This window comes from Nanorana parkeri, unplaced genomic scaffold (genome assembly GCF_000935625.1).
Source record: "Nanorana parkeri isolate BGI_ZX_2015 unplaced genomic scaffold, ASM93562v1 scaffold150, whole genome shotgun sequence".
Lineage (NCBI taxonomy): Eukaryota > Metazoa > Chordata > Amphibia > Anura > Dicroglossidae > Nanorana > Nanorana parkeri.
This window is the reverse complement of record NW_017306418.1, coordinates 2,007,745-2,032,411: the sequence shown is the minus strand read 5'-3', so window position 1 is coordinate 2,032,411 and position 24,667 is coordinate 2,007,745. Positions and strand designations below refer to the sequence as shown.

Below are 24,667 nucleotides of genomic sequence, written 5' to 3'. Positions count from 1 at the left end.
ACATTTCCAGTTCCCATGCACCCATGTCATGCAGGCACAGTAATTCGGAAAACAGACAGCAATCTTTATCACAAAAATAGAGAGACAAAGTGGTCTTATAATATTTTACTCTTTTAGCTTCCGGCGTTTAAAATATACAATTAGCAATATGCTAACAAACATATCTTTTGCCAATACAGTTTTGAAGTGAACATATATACAGTAACAAGTAAAATTCTCAGCAATACTACAAACGCAGCTATAAATTGTTACTGCTGAGGCCGTTTTAAAGTCATGCTGATGTTACTGTTCTGCAAATGTACTCCAAGCAGGATCTCTTCCCCTTGTACCACATGGAAGGGGCTATCCAGGACAAATGCAGCTTGTTTCCAATGTGATGTCTCCTGGGAGGTGTCCAAGGTAATGTCTTCATCAAGGTGGATATGATACCAAAAGGGAATGGCTGTCACTTGTCCTGATTTACAGATTTGGACCTACAGGGAGACAAACATATACCGAGTTGATATTGTGCATAAGCTCTCAAGCACCGTTTTCTTTGTTAGTTATAATACTTGAGTGCTAAAATGTTAGTGAAGATTCCTGAAAGCCATAAAAGAATGCCAGCAAGCTCTAGATAATACAACACCTTTAGATCATGAGCAAAGCTGAAGCTGTTTAAACATGGGTCCATAAGATCCAGCCTGAGCAGTTCTAGTGGATCACTTAGAGACACACAAGGCAGTGTAGAGAGATTCAGGAACACTTGGACTGGAACCTGCAATAGATCATAGGAATATATCTAAATATAGACTGCAGAGGTACACTGAAATACATCTGTGCTAATCCATACATATAGCATCTTGTCCATTGTAAAATTGAACTCTGGGCAAATGACAAAATGCATAGCTGAAATGTATATATTTCACTGGTCTTAGCTGCCAAAGGATTTGGAATTCTGTTCAGCCAGCCCTGTAGATCTAGAACCCATGCCAGACAGGACAACCTCTCTGCAGGTAAGCAATACAGCCCAGTCCAGGACACAACCCTGCCTCTAAGTGGACTGTGAAGAAGCAGCAGCACACTGATGAGGTCATTCGTGTGCGCCCCAATCTCTGTAAGCATGTTCAATGTTCAGACTGACAGCAATAGGCAAAGCAATAGACCTCTGACATACTAAGTTTGGCAGTGTAGAGTATTACAGGAAAATCATCTCAAGACAGATTTAGGCAATTGAGGTGCTAGTTTATTATACAAATGAACTTATTTTATTCCTAAATTGATGCTTTATTTATATCTGCCTGGAGCTTAGTGTTAACATTTCCTGTATATACAGGTGAAACTCGAATAATTAGAATATCGTACAAAGTTCATTTATTTCACTAATGCAACTTAAAAGGTGAAACTAATATATGAGATAGACTCATTACATGCAAAGCAAGATAATTCAAGCCGTGATTTGTCATAATTGTGATGATTATGGCTTACAGCTCATGAAAACCCCAAGAACCCCAAATCCACAACCTCAGAAAATGAGAATATTACATGCAATCAATAAAACAAGGATTGTACATAGAACAATATCGGACCTCTGAAAAGTACAAGCATGCATATGTACTCAGTACTTGGCTTGGGCCCCTTTTGCAGCACTTACTGCAGTTACTTTTGCATGATATTCTAATTATTCGAGTTTCACCTGTATGTAATGTGGGTGCATGCTTTGCTTATGTCACAGCGGTCTGTCTTGAAGTGACACTAAACTCAGAGGAGTTAAATCTTCAAATTGCATTCAAGTACCTTAACCATTAACAATACTGGACCTTATTTGTGTATCGGGCAGCAGTTTTTTTATTTTAATTTCTGAATTGGTGCCGACACTGTCCTCCCTTCTGGAGGGTGGCTACTTTTCTTCCCCATGGTTGTAAAGTAGCCACAGCTCCAAGCTCATTCCCCCTGTGATAGGCTATAACTTCAATACAAATTACTAAACTAAATGTGAGGTTGTAGTCCATCACAGGAGTGAGCTTGGAGCGGTGGCTACTGTACAACACACACAGGGACCATGGAGAACAAAAGTAGCCACCCTCCAGAAGGAAGGACAGTGTCAGCACCAATTCAGAGATGATTTGAGGATCTGCAGCTGAGTGATACACATATAAGGTCCAGTATTGGTAACAGTTGAGGTACTTGAATGCATTTTTAAGATTTAACTCCTTAGTTTAGTGTCGCTTTAACGGTATACCCCAAAGATTTTGTATTCAACTTGCTTACAAGACACAACCTTCCTTTAATTGTTTCCATTTTTCTTCCTCCTAGCCAATTCCTTATAGTTGCTAGTATCTTCAGGTAACAATGGCCATGAATATGAGCATTAGAAAATGCAAGCCTATGTGTTCATTGAGATGACCAGAAACACCAGTCTAGGTCTGTAGCTTTGAACCCACACAATGAGGCTAAGTTCACACCTAGGCGATTTATTGCGCAAAACACAGATTCCCATTGAAGTCAATGCAGCCTGTGCACACCTCTACGTTGTGTCGCGCGGCCGAAATCGCAAAAAGGTGCAGCAGCTATTTTCATGTGGTTGTCGCGTGGTTCTGGTCCTATAGACATCACTATACATTGAAAAACGTGCGGTTTTCAAAGCAAAATCGTGCAAAAAAACCACGTGCGAAAACAGCTCATCGACTCAATGGCCTAGGTGTGACCCTAGCCTCAAGAATGAGAGGAAGGCTTCAAAAGCACAGAATCATGAGACAGGAGATAGCAGTAATAGTTAAAATAATGTTGAATTTGGCTATAATGATTTATAAGGCTGGGTTCACACCTGAGCGGGTTTTTTCAGCTCGTTTTTCAGCGCGTTTTTCCATTCAGTGAAACGCGTGTTTCACTGGCGGTATGATTTTTTTCCCCTTATTTTCTCTATTTTAAATTTTCACTTTTAAAACTTCCCACCGGCTCTGCCCCCCTGCGACGCGGCCGCTCGCAAGGGACGGAACCCGGAAGCCGCCAGAAGACACAGCGGGGATCGCGGACAAGGTAAAGACCTGTACGCTGTATTCCCAAGTGTGGCTCGGGTTACCGCTTTGTTAACCCTGATCCACACTCAGGAATACCAATGGCAACGCGCGGCAAAAACGCCCCAAAGAAGCTCCTGTACTTCTTTGGGCGTAGGGCGTTTTGCAGCGCGTTCCTACGCGCTGTAAAACGCCCAGGTGGGAACCATGCCCATAGGCACTCATTGGTTTTCACATGTTGAGCGTTTTACAGCGTGTAGGAATGCGCTGTAAAACGCCCAGGTGTGAACCAGGCCTTAAGAACTCAGATTAAAGTGTTAGTTCCAATATGATCAGCAGAGGCACTTCAAGATCCCAAGAGTACAAACGAGAGTGGGGTGGACTGGTGTATATTTGCAATATCATTTTTGGGTGGATTGCACTTTATGGGGATAACGAGTATAATTTCTGAGATATACATGGACTGCCGCTGCCGACCTCTTATGAAAACGTTAGTCACCCCTCTGTCGTTGTAATGCTCCGATTTCGCTACTTTCGGAGTCAGTGACACACGAGTATGTAAATCAGGAGATATGACCTCACTTGCTGCATACTTGTTCCAGATCTGTGAGTATTAAAGTATAAGACAGCCAGGCAACTAACGAAGAAGGAAGTCACCAACAGGGGCTTACAGGTTTCCTATACTTACAAAATACAAGCCACCGGCATAAATGTTAAAGCCATTATTTATTTATTTTTTTAAATTCTTTATTTATGAACAAAAAGGGTGGGGTACATAGAAAAGGAGGACAAGCGGAGGCCACAAGGTCTCACACAATATCGAATCATAGACAATGAAGAACATTTTTAAAACATGTTAACAAAGCTGTAAGATCAGGTCAAGTAACCGTACATGTCCCCGCCCTTAAGGCATTTTATGGAGAAAATAGATGACAAATAAACACACTTAAACAAAAACAGGGACAGGAAGGGAACATAGCGTCGAGGCGAGCGGCCGGGTACAGCCCCAATACGTGGAGGGCTAGCCCGTGCCAGTCCCTCCTCAAACAGCACATACACGACAGACAAGACATTTACATACAAGGACTCACAAAGAGAAAGCGGAAGGAAACGCACAAAGATTGGGAAAGAAAGCGTGGACGGATGTCTCACCCCCCGGTGGTCCCAAGCCGCCCCCTCCCCCGCACCCACACACAGTGGGAAAGTGTAAATGGGTAGTGCCTCAGTCTCCGGCTTCTTCCTGGCACACTGTAGAGAAAGCTGACGAGCCCCTGAAGTGGATCCATGCTCCCCAGGTGGCCACATACCTGGACTGCGATTCCCTTAAACTGGAGGTCAAATCCTCCATCAGCCTAATCTCCTCCACCCGCCTCACCCACATGGTTGCGGAGGGAGAGCGCGTCTGTCACCACAGAGCTGGTATGCAGGCTCTAGCCGCGTTCAGCAGGTGTATCAGCAGCGAGCGGTTAAAGCCATTATTAGGACAAAGAGCCTTTTTTGGCTATTATGCATTTTACCATTTAAAGTGAAGTTTTAGGCAATGATGAGGAAACTATAGCCCCACCAAGAAGCAGCCTGTAAGTGAAGAAGATCTGCCCATGCTAGGAAACGGTGTAACAATATGGCAAACATCTGTATTTCACTTTAACCAGCATGAGATTAATAGAAAAACCCCCCGCACATTTCAAGTTTTATAGGTATGAAAAATAAATGTAGTAAGAAATGAACTAACCAACCTTGAAATGATTAATGAATGGTGCTATATGCAATCCGAGTGTAGGCTCTGTGCCTTGGACAGCACACTCCTGTAGTAAGGTGGGAGATTCTATTAACATACCATATATTGCCACAGCATGGGGGAATATCTTTCCTCCGGACTGAAGTAAGCACCTACAACAACAAAAAACACAAAACACCATAATACAGTGTGGGAGTAGCAACATACTTTTAAAATAAAGCCAAAGCATGCACCTACACTATACCAGGGCAATATCCACAGTTAAGTACAATCAGTGCTGGTCCTGTGCTATATAACACAAATGTTCATCTTGTAACTGCTCACTACTCATGTTATACCAGAAGGCACGCCAGACACTATCAAAAATCCAGAACTGGGTTTCATTTATCTCTGGATATCACAAATTCAAAAGAAAATACTCAACACGTTTCAGGGGCCAAACGACCCCCCTTCATCAGGGCTTGAACAACAGTCTTATAAATCTTAAACTCTAATCCTGGGTTACTTATTCAGAACAAGAGAGATTGAAAATATCAGTAAATGATTGGATTAGGCTGCCTGGTTCTGATTGAGTAAACAAGGTCCTGACTCTGGTTCTACTACATTTAGATTCTTCAAGCCGGGTGACCCTTTTCTTTGGGAAGGTCCCTGCTTTGTAGAGAGCTGCTGAACTTGGGCAATTTGTTCCTTACGCAACACTGTCATATCTGCGAAACAAAAAGTATGTTTTCCAGAGCCTTACTTTTACATTTACCCGAATAAGTACAATCTGACCATGATCATCCACATTCTGACCAGGACATAGTATGGCCTTCACTAAATGAATCGTTGAGTTTAGTGTGAAATAAACTTATGGATAAAGTACTACATATCAGTTATTCTCAAAGCTGATGCCCATCATCAGATCTGCTAGATAACAGTTGGGAAATCAGATATGAAGGCCTAATCCAGCCACTGATTGATCTTTTCTGAAATGACGGATACATGAACATTAGAGCTGCAGCTAACGATTATTTTCAAAATCGATTAGTTAGCCGATTATTAAGTTCGATTAATCGGTTAATCGGATAAACAATAAAATACATTTTAAAAAATGGCTCCAGTGATGGACTACTAGTTTGTATTGAGATTGTAGTCCATCACAAGAGCAAGCTTGGAGCGATGGAAGTAAAAAAGATGCAGCGGCAAGTGAGGTGGGGAGGAGGTGCGGTGTGCAGCGTGTGTGGAGCCGTGAACAGGGCCAACTGATCGGAAGCCGATTAATCGATTATTGAAAAAGTTGACAACTTTTTCAATAATCGATTATGTCGATTAGTTGTTGCAGCCCTAATGAACATGCACGTTCATGAAGTGGTCAGAAAGACTACACATATTATGGCACTTGCCTCATTTCCAGAAAAAAAACAATGAGTGCAAAAAGAAAAGAAAATGCCTTCCTTTAGTAACAGACATCATGAATGTCAGCTGGTCTTACTAACGTTGGTAGATCATTAATATCTATAGAAGATCATTATCGAGAAAAACAACTAAGATCACTTCTATATGAAATACTATATTGCACATGTTTCTATTGCAGCTCAACATCATCCAAATCACATCTAAATAAACTGCAAGGTAAAACATAGATCTACAAACATCATAGTTGATCTTAATTCAACACCATTAAACTAAAGAACCCCCAAAAAAGCAGAAGTTCCATTACCTAGCTATTGCAGCTTTTTCCATCACCTCTTGTCTGATCAGGCCACAAGGTTCAACCAAATCTAGAATAATGATGCTCCATAACTTGTCAGACTTTGGCCTCTTTAGGACATCATCATCTGTATCCAGCTGGTTTAGCCAGAACTCCAGACTTTCTTTAGACATTCCATTTCTCTCTGTCAGTTTCTGCAGTGTAGCACAATGCTGTTCCTCTTCCACTGAGCTGTAAGATTTTACTTTTCCTAGTTGCGCGGCAATTAAGGGTAAAATGGAAAACCCTTCAGATACATCCAGGACATAGAGAGCATCTGAGTAATGTTCTTCAGAGGATAATACACCATTGCTGGCCCAATTGTCTCCTGGTGCCAGGGAAGATATAACCTTATTGATAGCCACCTTAAAGCTTTCGTGGTATGCAGTGTTGTTTAGCATGGCAATCTCATTAGGATCCAGGATGCATGGCCCCTGCACAATGTCTTGCTGGTGGCTAGTGTGAAGACTGGCCAAGGCATCGCACAACTCATTTCCAGACACCATGTTACTACAAGAAGTAGTATGATCCAATTTGCCACCTCTAGAAACAGAGACTAGGTCTAATCTTAAATAGCAGTCAGGGCAGGAAACATCAACTACAACTATATCCCCAGGCTTCACAAGGTATCCATCAGCTATTAAAAAAAGGACAGAGAAAGTAACAGAAGGAATGTTATATACTGATCTTAACATTCATTTTGTTTAATAATGAACAATTATTCTGCAAAAATGATCACGAGCTGCAGCAGTAAATCCCAAAGTATATCTTTATCCCCCAAACTTTTTTGGTTCTGGATAGCATGGAGAGAGGTCAGAACCCCCATCAGGTTTAACTGACATCCAGGGCTCTGTAGGAGGGATTTCCCCTTACTTTCTGTTCAGGGGACAATGTTTTAGCAGACATGAAGAGAGGGAAAACAAGTACAACAGACAGCAATAAAAAGCAGACAATGTTGTATCAATAATACAATTTAAAGTAGAACTCCAGACAAACATTTTTCTAATTTTAGTTGTAACGGGGAAAGGTCAGCCGCTCTTCTTCATTCTATTCATGCCCGTTTCCCCAAAAGGGAGATCTACCCTCATTATTTGTCCTGGTAACACAAAGTGAGAAAGTGTTATGGTTCTCACCAGTGCAGGGGTAGAGTGGAACTCGCTAGGGCTGTAACTAATGCCTATTTTCATACTCGATTAGTTGGCGGATTAATTTTTCTAATACTCTGATAATGAAATAAATACCGTCTTTAATGTAAAATAAAATACACAATTGCAGTGTTACAAACAAAGTTAACTTCAGAATAGAACTGCATGCACAGTTTTTTACATTCACACTCCACTGCAACACATGGCATTGCAGTACCGTGCGTTCCAGGGCAGGCGATCACACTGCGGGTAGGAGACGTGTTTGGGGTACCATCGAAATGAATGGCAGTGCAACGCACCTCATGCAGCAGAATATGTAAGGCCAAATCCGAAAAGGACTTTTTTCCCACCTTTTATCATTTTTTAATTTAATAATTGTATTGTAAACACATGGCGCTTGAATAGCTTCAGCCAGGAAATGACGGCTGCCAGTGGCAAGATTCTGCAGACGACAGCTTAATGTAAATATAGCAGGTAGTGGGCTGGTGCAATAATCAGCCTGCTATTGGCCATTTCAAATTGCAATAGGCAATAGCAGGCTGGCTATTGCACCCGCCCACTGCTTGCTATGCTCTCCTCCCAGCATGGAGAGAGCAAAAGGATCCAACCAACTGATCGATAATGAGAATAGTTGGCAACTATTCTCATTATCAATTAATTGATTAGTTGGTTGCAGCCCTTGAAATCCACACAGCGACACCCATTCCACTGATAATTGCAGAGAGTGGGATTTCTTCTTAATAACAGAGCTTCCAACTAGGGATGTCCCGATACCGATGCTAGCATCGGAATCGGGCCCGATACAGGGCACTTTGACAAGTACTTGTACTTGTCAAAATGCCCCGAAGCCTAGCGCCGAAGCTTGCGCTATGTTTTTTTTTTTTCTTCTTACTTACCTTCTTTTTTTTCTTCTACTTACTTACCTCGCCGTTTGGTATCAGCAAGCACATGAGGGGATGTACTTGTACTTGGGCATGAAAAAGTGGCATCGGGACATCCCTACTTCTAACCATTCCCTACTACATCCACATAAAAAAACAACATTTGGCAGGTTTAGCCATCTGTATAACTCACTGTGCAATATATAGCTACAAAACAAATACACTTACCAGGGAGGTTCTGGATAGGGAAGACTGCTTGTTCCCAGCAAGTTTCCTCACTGGGTTCAGTTGACAGACTGTGTTCTTCATCCAAATGCAAGACAAACCAGGTTATAAAACAATCAAGCTGCCCTTGTTCATGGATCTGAACTGAGATCCGGCAGGTCTTTCCAGAAGCAATGCTTTCCAAATCCTGGCAGCAAACCATCAAAATGAATCAGTACATGAGAGAACTGGTCTAGAACTACAGACTAGCAGAGTCTTGCATGTAATTAAAGGTACACAGAAACCCAAACTCTGGACATTCCGAAGTTTGGGCATTTCAAATCTACTTTTGTGTACACATTACATTTAAACAGCTGCAGTAATCTCCTGGCACTAAATAATACAGCCAATTACATGTAGATGGATTCTGGCAACTGCCACCACATTTTTTTTTAACTTAGGAAAAGAAGAATCCAGGAAGTAAAATTATGCTTATGATGTCCTCCTTAGTTCCAGCCTCACATACAGATTGTAGCTCCAATATATTCCTGCATATGTGTGAATACTGTAATTGGAGAGAGAAACTATTTGGAAGGACAATACATAGAAACTTAACCTACAAAAATTCATTCAACTGTGATAATAGGACTTCACTAAGATGGTGGTGCCGAGTCTGTGGCAATGGTGGATGCTGTGGAGATTCCTTGGGGGAAAACTATGCAACCATGTATGCGTGCTGATCATGTCCTAACTCTGCACACATCCCCCCACTCTCTCACACACTGTCTTGGCTACTCTATCGCTAGATCTCCAGCACCTTCATCAGCTCTTAGGTGTACTGAAAAGTCACTGGCAGTGCCGGCATGCCTTATTCTTGCTGCTGAGCTCCCCTGTGTACTAGCTGTGAGTGGTGTGCCTGGCTATTCTGCACACACTCAGCTCCTTCACCCCCTCAGCTTTTGGTAACCCCACACACTGCGCTACTCCTCTGCACTTCCCAACAACCCCTATCCCAGCACACTGCTGCACCAAGTACATGGCTACCCTGCACACAGCTTTACTCCTCTGAATTCCCTACTTACCACTGCTGACTTTTCTGCATACAACCAACTACCTCCCTCCGCCTCTCCCACAGGCGAGGCTCCCTTGCACAACCCACCCTGCCATGATCCATGCACACAGCTCTTGCTCTCATATATTCTTTCCCATCCCCCCTAGCTACCCTTACACTACTCAGACTCTAATGAATTCTTACCACATGCCACCAGTGCACCAACCTCTAGCCACTGCACTACACCCACTCTGCACAACTGCATAGATGCACAAAACGCCTACTCCCCACATGCACTTCCCCGCTGCACCCTATGCCCACTCACAGCCACTGCACTTGATGCACACTGCATTACTACTCCCACTCGCTGCCACTGTGCAAACTCACACTATGCACACCCACCGCTATGACACCCAAACGCACTTCCCCACTTGCCGCCAATGCACTGAGCCACGTTTCCTGAACTTGCTGCCACTATGCCCATGCGCACCACTTCACTCGCTGCCACTATACTGACGTGCACTTCCCAACTCACTACCATTCCTCCGATGTGCACTTTCCCCCCGTGCCCTACTGCATCGACACACATTTCCCCACTCACTTCTGCTGTACCCATACACACTTTCATATTCATGCCATTCAATAAACTGGCACACTTTCTCTAGCATAAATCTAAACATAGACAGGAAACTGGCAAATATCTTCAACCCTCAGTCCCACATCTCTTTAAGAAGAAAATACAACAGTTATCAGTGGCTATTACCTGCAGGCTGTTGAAGTCCACGGTTAGTGCCTGGAAGGGTTGACTCAGTGCTTTGTATCCTCCAGGCACTCTGCTCATTTTTTCGGTAGAATATGGTTCTGCTACATCATCGTTTTTAGGACCGCTGTGTACAGGACTAGAAAATTGCACTCCAAGTTTCACTCCAGCAACTTCCTTCACAAACACTCTAGGAGGTATTAAAAACAAAAATACAGGATTCCTATTATTCCGCAGGAAGTTATAAATACTTTCCTGTATACCTGTTCTTTATATCAGGCATATTACTTAAAACAGTATCTATGTTGACACTCGGCTCTGCTTATAAGCTACTCTAACTGTTCAATCCTTTGATGTCTCTCTGCCACGAAACCTTGTATCTTTTTGAAATCTGATACACCAAAGTGTCTACTATGCAATGAGAGAAAAAAAGCCGGCCCTTGCAAGTCACGATCTCGCAGTCTCTTTGCCTACGAAACTTTGTTTCTATTTGAAACTGGATACAATAAGTGCTTACTATGCAATGAGAGAAAAAAGCTGATTCTGGCAAGGAATCACTTAGGGACTTTTACAAGGAGAAAGTCAGTCCTGTTTCTGGTCAAATAATCCCCCGGCTATTCATACATTGCTGTTCTATGCACCCATACCAACGGGATGATTATTAGCAGTGGAGCTGAATATTACTACAAGTGATGGCATTCAATGAAATAATTTAAAAGGGGTGTTGTTCCTATGTGTGTCTTTTTAGTGAGTGATATGTTTGACAACGTTGGCAATTTTATTAGTGAGTTGCTGTCACAATGGTGCTGTGTTTGTACTCTTTTATACTACATAATCTTTTTCTATATACTAATAAAGTAAGCCAATAGGCTAATTATTGAGACTGGTTGAAGTATAACCTTTTTTCCGCCTCACTATCCTTCAGAGGTGGTGTTTAGATTACTTAAAACAACTGGTCTGCGTTAGGCTGTAATGATGGCAAGTACTTGACCAGGCCATTTTCTTTTCTCCGTTGAAGATAACTGATGTGCCTATTATGTTTGCTCTGCAATCCAATGAGTTGGAAGAGTTGAAATGTGTCCCAAAATCTTGCAGTTCAGGCAAAGAAATGAAGTTATATTATTGCCCTTGTTCCAGCCTGTCGGCAGAGGCAGCACTCTGGCGCTGCTCTTTCCTCACTATGTCGACTAGAGGAAGGGACCCTGTGAGGCCCCAAAACGTTGGCTATTCTTAACTTACTTGATACTTCTTTCATAAATAAAAAGCAAAAACAAAAGGAACATACATAGCAGGATCACTGATGACTCCTTGCTTCTTCATTTTAATATTGCACAGTGCTATCTGTTGCCATCACCACCCACCCAAGTACCCACTTGTCGCACTGGCCAAACACTGTCGAGAATAAAGCTAATTTTTTGACTGTAGTGAAAAAAAATGTCACTGTAGTGTGAATGTGCATTTACAGATTCCTGTAGCAGGAATCCCAAATATGCCTTTTCGAAGCGGCCGTTGTCACCCGTTTAAGTTAGTTACTGATCGAGTGTCAACGGCCGAAATCGAAAGCGCTGGTCTGCCGGCACTCTGCATGTAATCATATGTGATACGACTGCATGCGGTTAGAAATAAATCACTTTCCCTGTATGCATCGATTGTGCAGGGCCGCTTTCAAATGGGGATGTTGTCACCCAATCATTAACTTAAATGGGTGACAACGGCCCCTTCTGTTATATATCATATTTGGGATTCCTGATGCAGAAATGTGTAGGTTACTGCCACAGAAATCCCTAAACACTCATTCACACCTAGAGTGATTGTTGCCAAATATCTGCCTGTCTGATGCCACCCTGACACCATTGGTCGTTAACAAGGTGCAATATTTCCTGATGCATAAAAGGTTGTTTTTTGCCTGATACCCCAAAGACGTGATGTTATGTAGCAGGTTAAAAGTGTCCCCATCTTTAAAGAGAACTTGAAATGTTTTTGGGTGCTACCTTTACCTTTGCTTCACTACTTGAATTTTTTCTCAGGACTTAAGCACACAAGGCATAGGCAAGCATCATACAGTGCCTTCTGCCAAGCTACTACATTACTCCTATTTCTTCTCCATCAGCTGAACTGAAGGCAGATAACAGATTCATACAGGTGTTGATAAAAAAACAAAAAACATTACTTGTATTCAGGTATTTGAAAGCACCTAGTGCAAGTACCTGCATTTTAATTGGTATCAACCTATTGCATGTACAGCAGAAACATACTGATTAGTGAAAAGAGTGGCAGAGAGATGAGCTCATTAGTCTACTTCTTTATCTCTTACTGTCCAGTCACAAGCTGGTGGAGGGACACAATCTATTTGTATTATTTGCAGTAGGGAAAAGTCAGGTTTTGAGGCCGGCTATGCTTTGTGGCATAACTGTAAATCTCAGGACTGGATGAATAGAACGATAAATCTACTGGCAGGGAAAACAGCTGTTATATATTTCATCTACATACACTTGGCCAATTGTACTGAACTCCAGGCAAACATTTAGGACACTTTAATGATTTACATTTCAAGCATTTACATCACTTGTGGGCCATTTTTCTTTTTTAAAGAGGAGATTTTATCAAAATTGGAGCAGAAAAAATCTGGAGCAGTTGCTTAATTGAGCTCTTCTATCTTTCATTTTCAAAGCTGAACGGAACAAAATTTAAAGAGAAGCTGGTTGGTTGCTAATAATTGCTCCAGATTCAGTGTGCTCTAGTTTTGATTAATTCCTCCCAATGTATTTTTCAGACCTGTTATACCTCTGTGCATTTAGAATTCACACTTTATAATAGATATAGTAACAAGCCCATATCTAGGTTTCTAGTATAACATCCACGATCGGTGAAGGTGACAATGCTACATTCAGTCTTATCACTTGTACAAATTTTCATTTGATGCATTTATTGTTTTTTAAAGCATAATAAAAAGTGAATACAAACATTTTACCCACCTGTGATGTTTTCGAATCTCTGGGCATTCCAGAGCCATTCCTAATACAACAGCCCCCGCTGGAATGACTTGCCCATATCTCTCACTGTGAAAGTCTTTGTTCTGAGAGGACCAAAAAAAAAAAAAAAAACTTGTATTGGATCAATGTATACAAAGATGTTTCTAAGAATTAAGTTGGTAGAGTAGTAACACCCATCTAACACCTCCATTGGAAGCCCTTTGGGGAAGAAATATTAAAATTTGCTAACCTTTGGTTCTAAAAGTAAGTTTTTCCAGGCATGAATTAGAGACTCCAGAATTCCTTCCCCAAACAAACCAGCATCAACAGTTTCTGTGACAACAAGTGAAATCCTGAAGAAGACCAAAGTGTAAATAACAGCACAAGCACAGTAGTTCTCATGCATCCATAAAAACAAAGAAAACAGAAACTCTACAAACAACAAACACATTTCATCCATCTCTTAATCACAGTGACGCTCATACAGTATCGCTATAAGACTTGGACTCATTGAAATGCAGAAGTGATCTTTTTACTTTAAAGGGACATTAAAGTAAAAAAAAAATTCCCTCCCCCCAATGTTAAAGGGGTTCTAAAGCCTCCGATTGTTTGCCTATATCTACTGCTATTAAGCAGTAGTTATAGGCAAAAAGTAAAAAAAAAAAAACGCTTTAACAGCGGTTTAAACTTACCTCGTTATCGCTGCGCACTCCCGCGCAGAGAATCCGGAACTGTTTGTGCAGCCGCAAAGCATCTTGGGGCGGGCGCAAAGCAGTTCGGATTATTGGCCGGGAGACGAGCAGAGACGCAAGGTAAGTCTATGGACGCGTGCACCCGCATGCAGACACCGCTGGATCAGAAGTGCCTACTTCCAGCGCTGCGGCGGCTCTCCGATCCAGCGCTGACTCCTCTGTCCTTGTTGGTACTTCCTGTCAAGATGCTTTGCGGCCGCCCAAACAGTTTCAGATTTTCTGACAGGAGCGCGTGGCGAAGAAAGGGTACGTTTAAACCCCCGTTAAAGCGTTTTTTAATTTATTTTTTGAAAACGTTTTGCATATATCTACAGCTTGCTAGCAGTAGATATATGCAAACAAAACAGAGGCTTTAGAAACCCTTTAATCTCAGATATACTCTTTGGATACAAAGCAACCAGAATTGCTGAATGCAATGTGAATCTGTGGCAACAGTTCATCCATAGGGAATATAATTATGAGAACTCTTTTTATGCGGTCTTGTTTGTACAAATGTTTTGGGACCCATACACACCAGCAGCAGCTGTAGAACACAGCCACAGGGGTGCAATAAGAAGGCTGCGGTGCCAATGTGCTGGAAACAGCATATCACACTGTAACCCTTTTGTTGTTGTTGTTGTTGTTGTTGTTAGGACTTCACTGTGACTGAAATGTCACAAAGTGACATTCAATCCAGTTCTAAGGCCGCGGTGCTATGCAGTGAATTGAGTCGCACCACGCTCCATGGAACCCTGCTAGGGAAAGGAGCCACCCTAAAATCAGGGCCAGTGGTCAGTGGACCCGCTGATTCCGTAGCAAATAAAAAAAAAACTTTTAAACATCAAGGAGCGGCATTCATTGTAAGTGATTTCACCTGCATTTAAAATAACTTAAAAACCTTTTGACTTTAATATCACTTAAAGTCAGAGGATCAGCATGGCAGCCAGGCAGTAACACAGCCTATGGTTTCATTACCGGTTTCTGCTAAGCATTGAGAGTTTCACACTGTTCAGATGACATGCAATATTGATTAAACAGTGGGCCAAAGAACATTGCGCACATACAGTTTTCAGGAACCAAGTTTCATATTTCTACAATTCAAGGCAAGGTTAGAACAATAAAAGATGTATAGCATTACTGCACTTTGTACATAGATTTCTGTGTTTTAGGCTAACCCTGAAGGTTTAGGTGATTAATGTTGCATGGCACTTGGTACCACATGTGCTAGTTTACCTTACAGTTATTTGTGGCCTTTCATAAAAAAACATTTAATAATGTGATTATTAAATTGAAAAGCATAACATATAGAGTTAACCTTTCACTGAGCTGACTTTAGAACAAACACAATTGATTCGTTGCTTTCAGTTAATGTACGTATCACTAATGCACATATCATCACTGCTCCTTGAAGACCCTTATTAAAGCCAGGGTCACTCAAACTAGGAAACTGGTGTGGTCACTAGAACAAAAAGTCAACGGAAATCTCTGCGACACCAGCAGTGACAACCTCATTTAGGGTTTAAGCTTTATACAATAAGCCAATTTCAAATCTGTACATTTAATAATCAATATTGTTTCTCCGCTTCCAAAGCTTGAAAAAAAAAAATGTACACCAGGTAAAAATGTAAAAGCAGAACTCCAGGCAAAAGTGTTATTACCCCTTGCAGTGGGGTTACCCCTGCACTGCAAGGGTTAACTGCTTATTTTCGTCTAGGGACTAAAATGAAAAATGTATACTCACACACATAAAAATTTTGCCTGGAGTTCTTGAATTCGTCAATGTGTTTGAATTAAGAACTGTCTGTATTGCCAATCAGGTACCTGCTTTTAAAACGACAGCAAAAGAATTAAAGTCTGAATCTGATTGGGTGCTCTGTGGCGACACAGATGGTTCTTATCGCAGAAAATGTGCTGCTTTCTCTGGCAGCATACAGTCAGTATAGTATTTGTCACATACTTTTCAGGAATGTGTTCAGGGACTTGTATATCATGAGACTTCATGTGCAGGAGCTTGATCCCTCCTTGCATTTCATTGGCTGCCACCACCTCACAGGCCAGGTCATACATTGTTCTGGACAGCTCGCAGGCGTAAACATGAGAGGCACCCACTCTTTTTGCAAACATGCTGAAACAGAAAAAGACAAGGATGCATTAGGCAAACACACAAATCTTACACTCAGATGTCTGGATTTGTAGAGCCCCTAAAAATTCCTGCAAGTGTCCAGCTGGAAACCAAACAAAAGGCATACAATAAGTAAGACAATCCTTTTAAATGGATCACTATTTGAATGGTCTCTGACTGGACTCTCTAAAGAAGTTTGTCACATAATGATAATTAATACTGAAGTGGAATGATAATAGCCTACGTGCTTGTTATTGCCAGCAGAGGTTATAGTTAAGAGGATGGGACTTAAAAAGCACGGGCTTCCAACTGGTGATGACAGCAATTCTGTGAGAAAGCAATGAAGTCTAAACACTGCCTTGTGATATAAATCCATCCTCCTCTGCTGCTTATGGTGAAATAGCAGAACAACAATAACCCATTCTGTGAGCATGAGCACTTCTGTAATATATATATATATATATAAAAAATTGTTATGAACATTTGCTTTGAAGTTCCAAACCAGAATCTCTTCCTGTCCCAGCAAAATGGAGACAGAGGGGATGGAATGGTACTACACAGAGACATCCTCCATTTTCACACAAACCTCTTTAGACACAAGTCAATAAAATATCAATATATTTTGGAGAAACCTTAGGATTCCGGTACCAGTGCCAATATCCAGCACAGTTCTGCAGCCAGCCTGTACAGCCTTCTCAATAGCTCTCTGATACATCAGGTTCCTCTTCTTGTCATTTAGCATAATGAAATGCCAACGTTCCACCAACCAGTTTGCTACGCGATAGAAATTTTCTTTGGCCTCAGCACTGTCTGGATTAAGCTTCAAGGCTTTGTAGAAATAACCAGCTGCTTCATCTCGAAAACCTAGCCTGTTTCCAAAATAATGCCATTACTATACTGAGAACAAAGAAACAAAATTACGTACAACATTACTAACCAATGGATCATATCTATGACTTCTGCAGGCACATGATAAAAAGGTTGATTAAAGGGGTTCTAAACCCTCCATTTTTTTTGTCTATATCTATGGCTAGCAAGCAGTAGATATAGGCAAACAGTTTTTAAAAAAAAACAAAAAAACCCTTTAACGGCGGTTTAAACTTACCCTGTTCAACTAGTCTTTTCCATTCGCCCAGGGAGGGAGCCGTCGGGCTACCCCAGACCAGGAGGATGGTCTTTCTGGCATAGAATAAAAGGAGGCGGAGGAGTGTCTGAGTTTTTGAGGCCAATGGCAGCTCCCCAAATAGACCTAGGAGGCAGAACGCAGGATTGCAAATATTGGGGAAGCCGAGGCCAGTTTCTATGACCTCCAACCAAAAGGCTCTGATAATAGGGCATGACCAAAAACAGTGCAAGAAGTCAGCCTCCCGCCCGCATCGCTTGAAACAACATTTTTGACTTTAATGTTACTTTAAATGACCATTACCAAAATTGATATAGTAAGTTTACATTTCTGCTACGGTGCTATAATTGTATTCTTTTCAAGATGCAAGAAATGACAAACTGCCTCAATACAAGAAGCATTTTGCCATCCCGACTAAGGCGCCTTCTTCACATACACATTTTTGGTGCAGTTGAATGCATGTAAAACAGCACACAAAATGCAGAATTAGATCTGTTCTATTATAGGCGATGGTACTGTCCTTATTTCTGCATTTCTTGAAACTGTAGGCTCTGGAACCTCGGATTCCAGCATAAAAGGGGTGAGTATGCAATTACAGTGAGGGTTAGGACTAAAGTCACATGGATGGTTAGAGCGAGTGAGTGTTAGGGTTACAGAGAAGGTTAGTGTGAGTGTTAGGACTAGGGTAACAGGAAGGGTTGATGTGATTGTCAGGGTTACAGGAATGTTTAGGGTGAGGGTTAGGACTAGAGTTACAGGAATTAATAATGGGAGTGTTAGGACTAGGGTTACAGGGAGGGTCAGAGTGAGTGCGGGGGTTAGGACTAGGGTTACAGGGAAGGTCAGAGTAAGTGTTAGGGTTAGGACTAGGATTACAGGGATCAATAGTGTTAGGACTAGCATTACAGCTAGGGTTAGTGTAAGTGTCAGGGTTACAGGGAGGGTTAGGACTAGAGTTACAGGGATGATTAATGTGAGTGTTAGGACTAGAGTTGCATGGATGATTAGTATGAGTGTTAGGGTTAGGACTAGAGTTGCATGGATCGTTAATGTGTGGGTTAGGAATAGAGTTACAGGGATGGTTAGGACTAGCATTACAGCTAGGGTTAGTGTAAGTGTCAGGGTTACAGGGAGGGTTAAGACTAGAGTTACAGGGATGGTTAATGTGAGTGTTAGGGTTAGGACTAGAGTTGCATGGATGATTAGTATGAGTGTTAGGGTTAGGAATAGAGTTACAGGGATGGTTAGTGTGAGTATAAGGGTTAGGACTAGAGTTATAGGTAGGGTTAGTGTGAGTGTTAGGGATATAGGGAGGGTTGGTGTAAGTGATGCTTTACTCTAAGACACTGCTCTCTTCCCTGGGATCTCTGCTCTACAAATTGAAGGTTAATGTATTAACTTATCCTGAATTTTGCATGCATTTCACAAATGTGAATGGGGCCTAAGAATTTTTTTTTAAAATGGTTACTCCCTTAGTAAAGGATACAGTGTAAAAATGTACTTTCTTTGGACGGAACATCTAAACTACAATGAAACACAAAGCTATTATTGTTAGCATTAAGAAAGAACATTAATTATTGGTATGTATGACGTGTAATTTCCAAACATTTCTGAGAAGCGAAGTGGAAGTACTCCTCACCTGAAGAGTTGCTCACCCATGCTGTTACAGATAACGTCATCGTTTGGATAAAGCTCAAATGCTTGCTCGTAACAGTTAAATAAATCTTGATTTCTATTTAAAGCATACAGCTCTTCAGCCCATTTAAATAGAGCATATTGAAAGGTTTCCTGTGATAAAGAAAAAAAAAAAGTGAGACATACCCTGCTGTTTACATTTTTGGTTCCTAATATCCATTTCATTCACTTATGCTGTTGTTTTGTCCTCTTTCTGGGAATGGTGGAGAAATAGATTTCCATGTTTTATGTGTTGTATCATGCAGATACTAATTGACTATGTGGGATTAATTAGAGGCCGTGCTGTGAGCCTACTTACTGTACTATTCCTGGAATATAATGTCTAAACTAGGGTTGTTAAATCATGTTAAGAGGGTTTCTTTACTACCTGTTATTGTGTTACTGTACCTTGTTACTGTACAAATAATTTGCAACTGTTTAAACTTCATGTAACCATAATCATAAAACCGGATACAAACTTTAACAAGTCATTTCCAAAATGTTTTAACTTGCAGATTTCAATCAGACCCATTTACACTGCTGTGTTATGGTAGCGCATCAACAGCAAAATTTGGTAACAAATTGATGAGTGCGTTTGCCATTTGTTTTGCTTGACTGATATGGTAACGCATCAAACATCACTGTATTAACTGTGCTATATTGACTGGTACCCCAAACACACTACAGCAATGCATCTGCATTACAAAGAAAGGGTCATGTGCTTTTTTTTTTGCATGTAAGGGTGTGTTGGCAACCCATTATTTCCATGGGCTGCCTCAACGCACGTTAGCAATTAACATAAGACACCACAAAGAAGTAAATGGGCCCTATAATAATACCTGGTGATCGTGTCAATTATATGGATGATACAAAAAAATACATAAATAAAAGATGATAAAACAAAAATAACACCTGATGATCCTGACATGAAGTTATTTTGTTCAGGCACTTCCTTTTATAACACTCTGTCCCTGTCTCCCAGTTGTGCTCCTGTGTTGTCACCTTGTCACACAACGTGGACTATAAGTTTACCATTACCATACACATGCAGGTATGGTCCACGCTTTACACCATCATATGATACACAGTGCTTTACATCTGTTAATAAATGTCAGATTAAAGCCTAACGCCAGAAAAAAATAACTCCCCTTGCAGTGGGGCTTCGAGGACGAGGAGGCCGTGTTGGGCGCCGAGGACGAGGAGGCCGTGTTGGGCGCCGAGGACGAGGAGGCCGTGTTCCAAAGAGGTCAGGCCGTGCAAGGTAAGAGGACTGTGCTGTCAGAGCCCAGCATCCCAGATAGCAAGCCATTGAGCTGCAAGTTTGAAAATGACTTGCTAAACTATTACAGACTTGCCAAGCTTCACAATTTTGCTGCACAATTACAGCAAGTCTGCATTGCAAGTCTCCAGACCAGCGAGCTTGCAGAACTCTTGCTAAGACCTGCAGGACTCTTGCTGTAGACTTGCCAAGCAAATTTGCTACAAATTCAAAAATTGTCAACTAGAACATGTGCTGCAAGTGTTCTGCAAGTCTACAACTTGCCAGGAATGTGTGCAGCAAGTTAACAAGAATTACAATTTAACCTGCCACAAGTTTGTGGCAAGTTATCCTTGCTATCTGGGATAGATTCTGCACAGCCCACCAAAGAGTCTTAGGTGTGCTGTGCAATACCTTTTGGTTGGCTCTGCAGGATCCTTAGGGGGCTCTGCAGCCTGCTGAGCCCACCACAGATCCTGCACAACCCCGGAGATCCTGCAGTGTCTCTGCAAGATCTGTGGGGGGGGGGCTTTATCGGGTCTCAGAGGGGCATTGCATGATCCATAGTGTGCTCTGCAGCCTGCAAAGCCCACCACAGATCCTGCAGAGCCTTCCTGGAATCCTGCAGGATCTGTGGGGGGGCTTTGCCGGGTCTCAGGGGGGCTTTGCAGCCTGCAGCGCCCACAACAGACTCTGCAGAGACCGCCTGAGACCACAGCCGGGTAGGGTAAATTTAGTAGGGGGGGGCCGCGGAGTTTTGTCTTGCCTAGGGCAGCCCCAAACCAAAATACACCACTGCCTGTCACCATATGAAACACAGACATGCCACACGCAACTCCAACAATCTCTGTCAAACTAGAAAATATTGATGGGAATACTTTTGATTCTATTAACACACACAGAGAGGAAAGCTTTGACAAATGGGGGGCATCATCCAATGATCCATACTAGCAGATACCTTGAAGTCTTGTTTTAGCTCAGGAGCCAGGCTGAGCACTAGTAGGTAATGTGCATAGGCTGTCCCATAGTCGTGATCCCTCAGACACTGCTCAGCACTGTGTACAGACAGGGAGATCAGCTCCCTCCTGCTGGCAGCCTGCCCCGCCGCACTGCGCCCCTTATGGGACTTTCTACCAGCCGCTGCCCTCGCTTCTGCCATGGTGGTGTCAGATTAAAGCCTAATAAATGTCAGATTAAAGCCTAACGCCAGAAAAAAATAACTCCCCTTGCAGTGGGGCTTCCCTCGCACAGCAAGGATTAAATGGTTGTTTATGTCTAGGGTATCTGTGAAGCATTTTTACTTACCTGATCCGCTCTCTCACACAAGTCGGTGCTCACCTTTATTATAAAACTATGGACCCTGCATTGTATGTGTTATATCAGCCAGGGGTTAGGTGGGGGAAGAGGCTGCAGGTGCCAGTTTTGGACCCTGCGGGAGTCCAAGTAAAGCTGCCCACACACCTTACAATTATCTGCAGATTTTCTGTGGTCAGATGGAAAAGGTGCAACAGATTCCTCCATGGGGGCGAAGATGGAGGAGGCGGGGGGCAGAGACACAGACGGAGGAGGTGGGAGGTGTCGCCGGAGCTCCAGTCGGGCAGTGAAGATGACAAGGAGGCCGTGTTGGGCGCCGAGGACGAGGAGGCCGTGTTGGGCGCCGAGGACGAGGAGGCCGTGTTGGGCGCCGAGGACGAGGAGGACGTGTTCCAAAGAGGTCAGGCCGTGCAAGGTAAGAGGACTGTGCTGTCAGAGCCCAGCATCCCAGATAGCAAGCCATTGAGCTGCAAGTTTGAAAATGACTTGCTAAACTATTGCAGACTTGCCAAGCTTCACACTTTTGTTGCACAATTACAGCAAGTCTGCATTGCAAGTCTCCAGACCAGCGAGCTTGCAGAACTCTTGCTAAGACCTGCAGGACTCTTGCTGTAGACTTGCCAAGCAAATTTGCTACAAATTCAAAAAGTGTCAACTAGAACATGTGCTGCAAGTGTTCTGCAAGTCTACAACTTGCCAGGAATGTGTGCAGCAAGTTAACAAGAATTACAATTTAACCTGCCACAAGTTTGTGGCAAGTTATCCTTGCTATCTGGGATAGATTCTGCACAGCCCACCAAAGAGTCTTAGGTGTGCTGTGCAATACCTTTTGGTTGGCTCTGCAGGATCCTTAGGGGGCTCTGCAGCCTGCTGAGCCCACCACAGATCCTGCACAACCCCGGAGATCCTGCAGTGTCTCTGCAAGATCTGTGGGGGGGGGGCTTTATCGGGTCTCAGAGGGGCATTGCATGATCCATAGTGTGCTCTGCAGCCTGCAAAGCCCACCACAGATCCTGCAGAGCCTTCCTGGAATCCTGCAGGATCTGTGGGGGGGCTTTGCCGGGTCTCAGGGGGGCTTTGCAGCCTGCAGCGCCCACAACAGACTCTGCAGAGACCGCCTGAGACCACAGCCGGGTAGGGTAAATTTAGTAGGGGGGGGCCGCGGAGTTTTGTCTTGCCTAGGGCAGCCCCAAACCAAAATACACCACTGCCTGTCACCATATGAAACACAGACATGCCACACGCAACTCCAACAATCTCTGTCAAACTAGAAAATATTGATGGGAATACTTTTGATTCTATTAACACACACAGAGAGGAAAGCTTTGACAAATGGGGGGCATCATCCAATAATCCATACTAGCAGATACCTTGAAGTCTTGTTTTAGCTCAGGAGCCAGGCTGAGCACTAGTAAGTAATGTGCATAGGCTGTCCCATAGTCGTGATCCCTCAGACACTGCTCAGCACTGTGTACAGACCGGGAGATCAGCTCCCTCCTGCTGGCAGCCTGCCCCGCCGCACTGCGCCCCTTATGGGACTTTCTACCAGCCGCTGCCCTCGCTTCTGCCATGGTGGTGTCAGATTAAAGCCTAATAAATGTCAGATTAAAGCCTAACGCCAGAAAAAAATAACTCCCCTTGCAGTGGGGCTTCCCTCGCACAGCAAGGATTAAATGGTTGTTTATGTCTAGGGTATCTGTGAAGCATTTTTACTTACCTGATCCGCTCTCTCACACAAGTCGGTGCTCACCTTTATTATAAAACTATGGACCCTGCATTGTATGTGTTATATCAGCCAGGGGTTAGGTGGGGGAAGAGGCTGCAGGTGCCAGTTTTGGACCCTGCGGGAGTCCAAGTAAAGCTGCCCACACACCTTACAATTATCTGCAGATTTTCTGTGGTCAGATGGAAAAGGTGCAACAGATTCCTCCATCTACAATTAACTGTGTGGATGGAGTAATTTCCACCTGGGCCAATCTGTTTCACTTTTTCCATCTGACCACAGAAAATCTGCAGATAAATTGTAAAGGTGTGTGGGCAGCTTTAGTCCTTTTCCCAGGTACCTTAAACCAACATTTAACCCTTGCAGTGCAGGAGTAGACCCACTGCAAGGGGAGTTTTATTTGTTGGAATTGAGCTGTGTTTTCTCTTTTGTTGTGTTAGAAGGATGTGATATTGCACTAAGATACAAAAACGTACCTGGACCTATCACCAGGGGCGTATCTGCCGCGAGGCAAACAAGGCGTTTGCCTCGGGTGGCAGATTCCAAGAGGGCGGCAGTGCACCAGCCCGCGGGCCAATTGCAGCCCGCGAGCCGGTACTTTGTGGCCCGCAGCCAGCTCAGCAGTCAGGTACGTGGTCACAGACCGCATACCTGACTTGTGGGAGCAGCTACACGGTCTGCATCTCTGATGGATGCAGACCGTGTAGCTGAGTCCGCGCCGGCACTCAGATCCTTTCGGCCAGTGCTCTTTCAGTGAACGCTGGCCCGAAAAGGATTGTGCAGGTGTAGGTTGAATTTAGTAAAGGGGGGGGGGGAGGCGCCGAGTTTTGTCTTGCCTAGGGCAGCCCCAAACCAAAAGACACCACTGCCTGTCACCATATGAAACACAGACATGCCACACGCAACTCCAACAATCTCTGTCAAACTAGAAAATATTGATGGGAATACTTTTGATTCTATTAACACACACAGAGAGGAAAGCTTTGACAAATGGGGGGCATCATCCAATAATCCATACTAGCAGATACCTTGAAGTCTTGTTTTAGCTCAGGAGCCAGGCTGAGCACTAGTAAGTAATGTGCATAGGCTGTCCCATAGTCGTGATCCCTCAGACACTGCTCAGCACTGTGTACAGACCGGGAGATCAGCTCCCTCCTGCTGGCAGCCTGCCCCGCCGCACTGCGCCCCTTATGGGACTTTCTACCAGCCGCTGCCCTCGCTTCTGCCATGGTGGTGTCTACAGATG

General features: G+C 43.1%; 1 protein-coding gene across 3 annotated transcripts; it reads right to left on the bottom strand.

Moving 5' to 3' along the window:
* Nucleotides 1–240: 240 nt before the first annotated feature.
* Nucleotides 241–24,667, bottom strand: PRMT9 (protein arginine methyltransferase 9). 3 transcript variants are annotated; one of them, XM_018554255.1, is made up of 12 exons: nucleotides 24,450–24,667; nucleotides 19,092–19,240; nucleotides 16,962–17,198; nucleotides 16,165–16,332; nucleotides 13,727–13,829; nucleotides 13,480–13,580; nucleotides 10,508–10,694; nucleotides 8,718–8,901; nucleotides 6,434–7,100; nucleotides 4,730–4,883; nucleotides 626–754; nucleotides 241–473 (listed from the first exon to the last, which is right to left on the bottom strand). In XM_018554255.1, exons 1-12 carry the CDS (start codon nucleotides 24,648–24,650, stop codon nucleotides 249–251), a joined length of 2,505 nt encoding a protein of 834 aa, XP_018409757.1. In that variant the 5' UTR covers nucleotides 24,651–24,667; the 3' UTR covers nucleotides 241–248. The 3 variants fall into 3 exon arrangements, with proteins under 3 accessions (XP_018409757.1, XP_018409755.1, XP_018409754.1); XM_018554253.1 differs by lacking the exon at nucleotides 24,450–24,667 and adding an exon at nucleotides 23,069–23,269; XM_018554252.1 differs by lacking the exon at nucleotides 24,450–24,667 and adding an exon at nucleotides 21,343–21,543.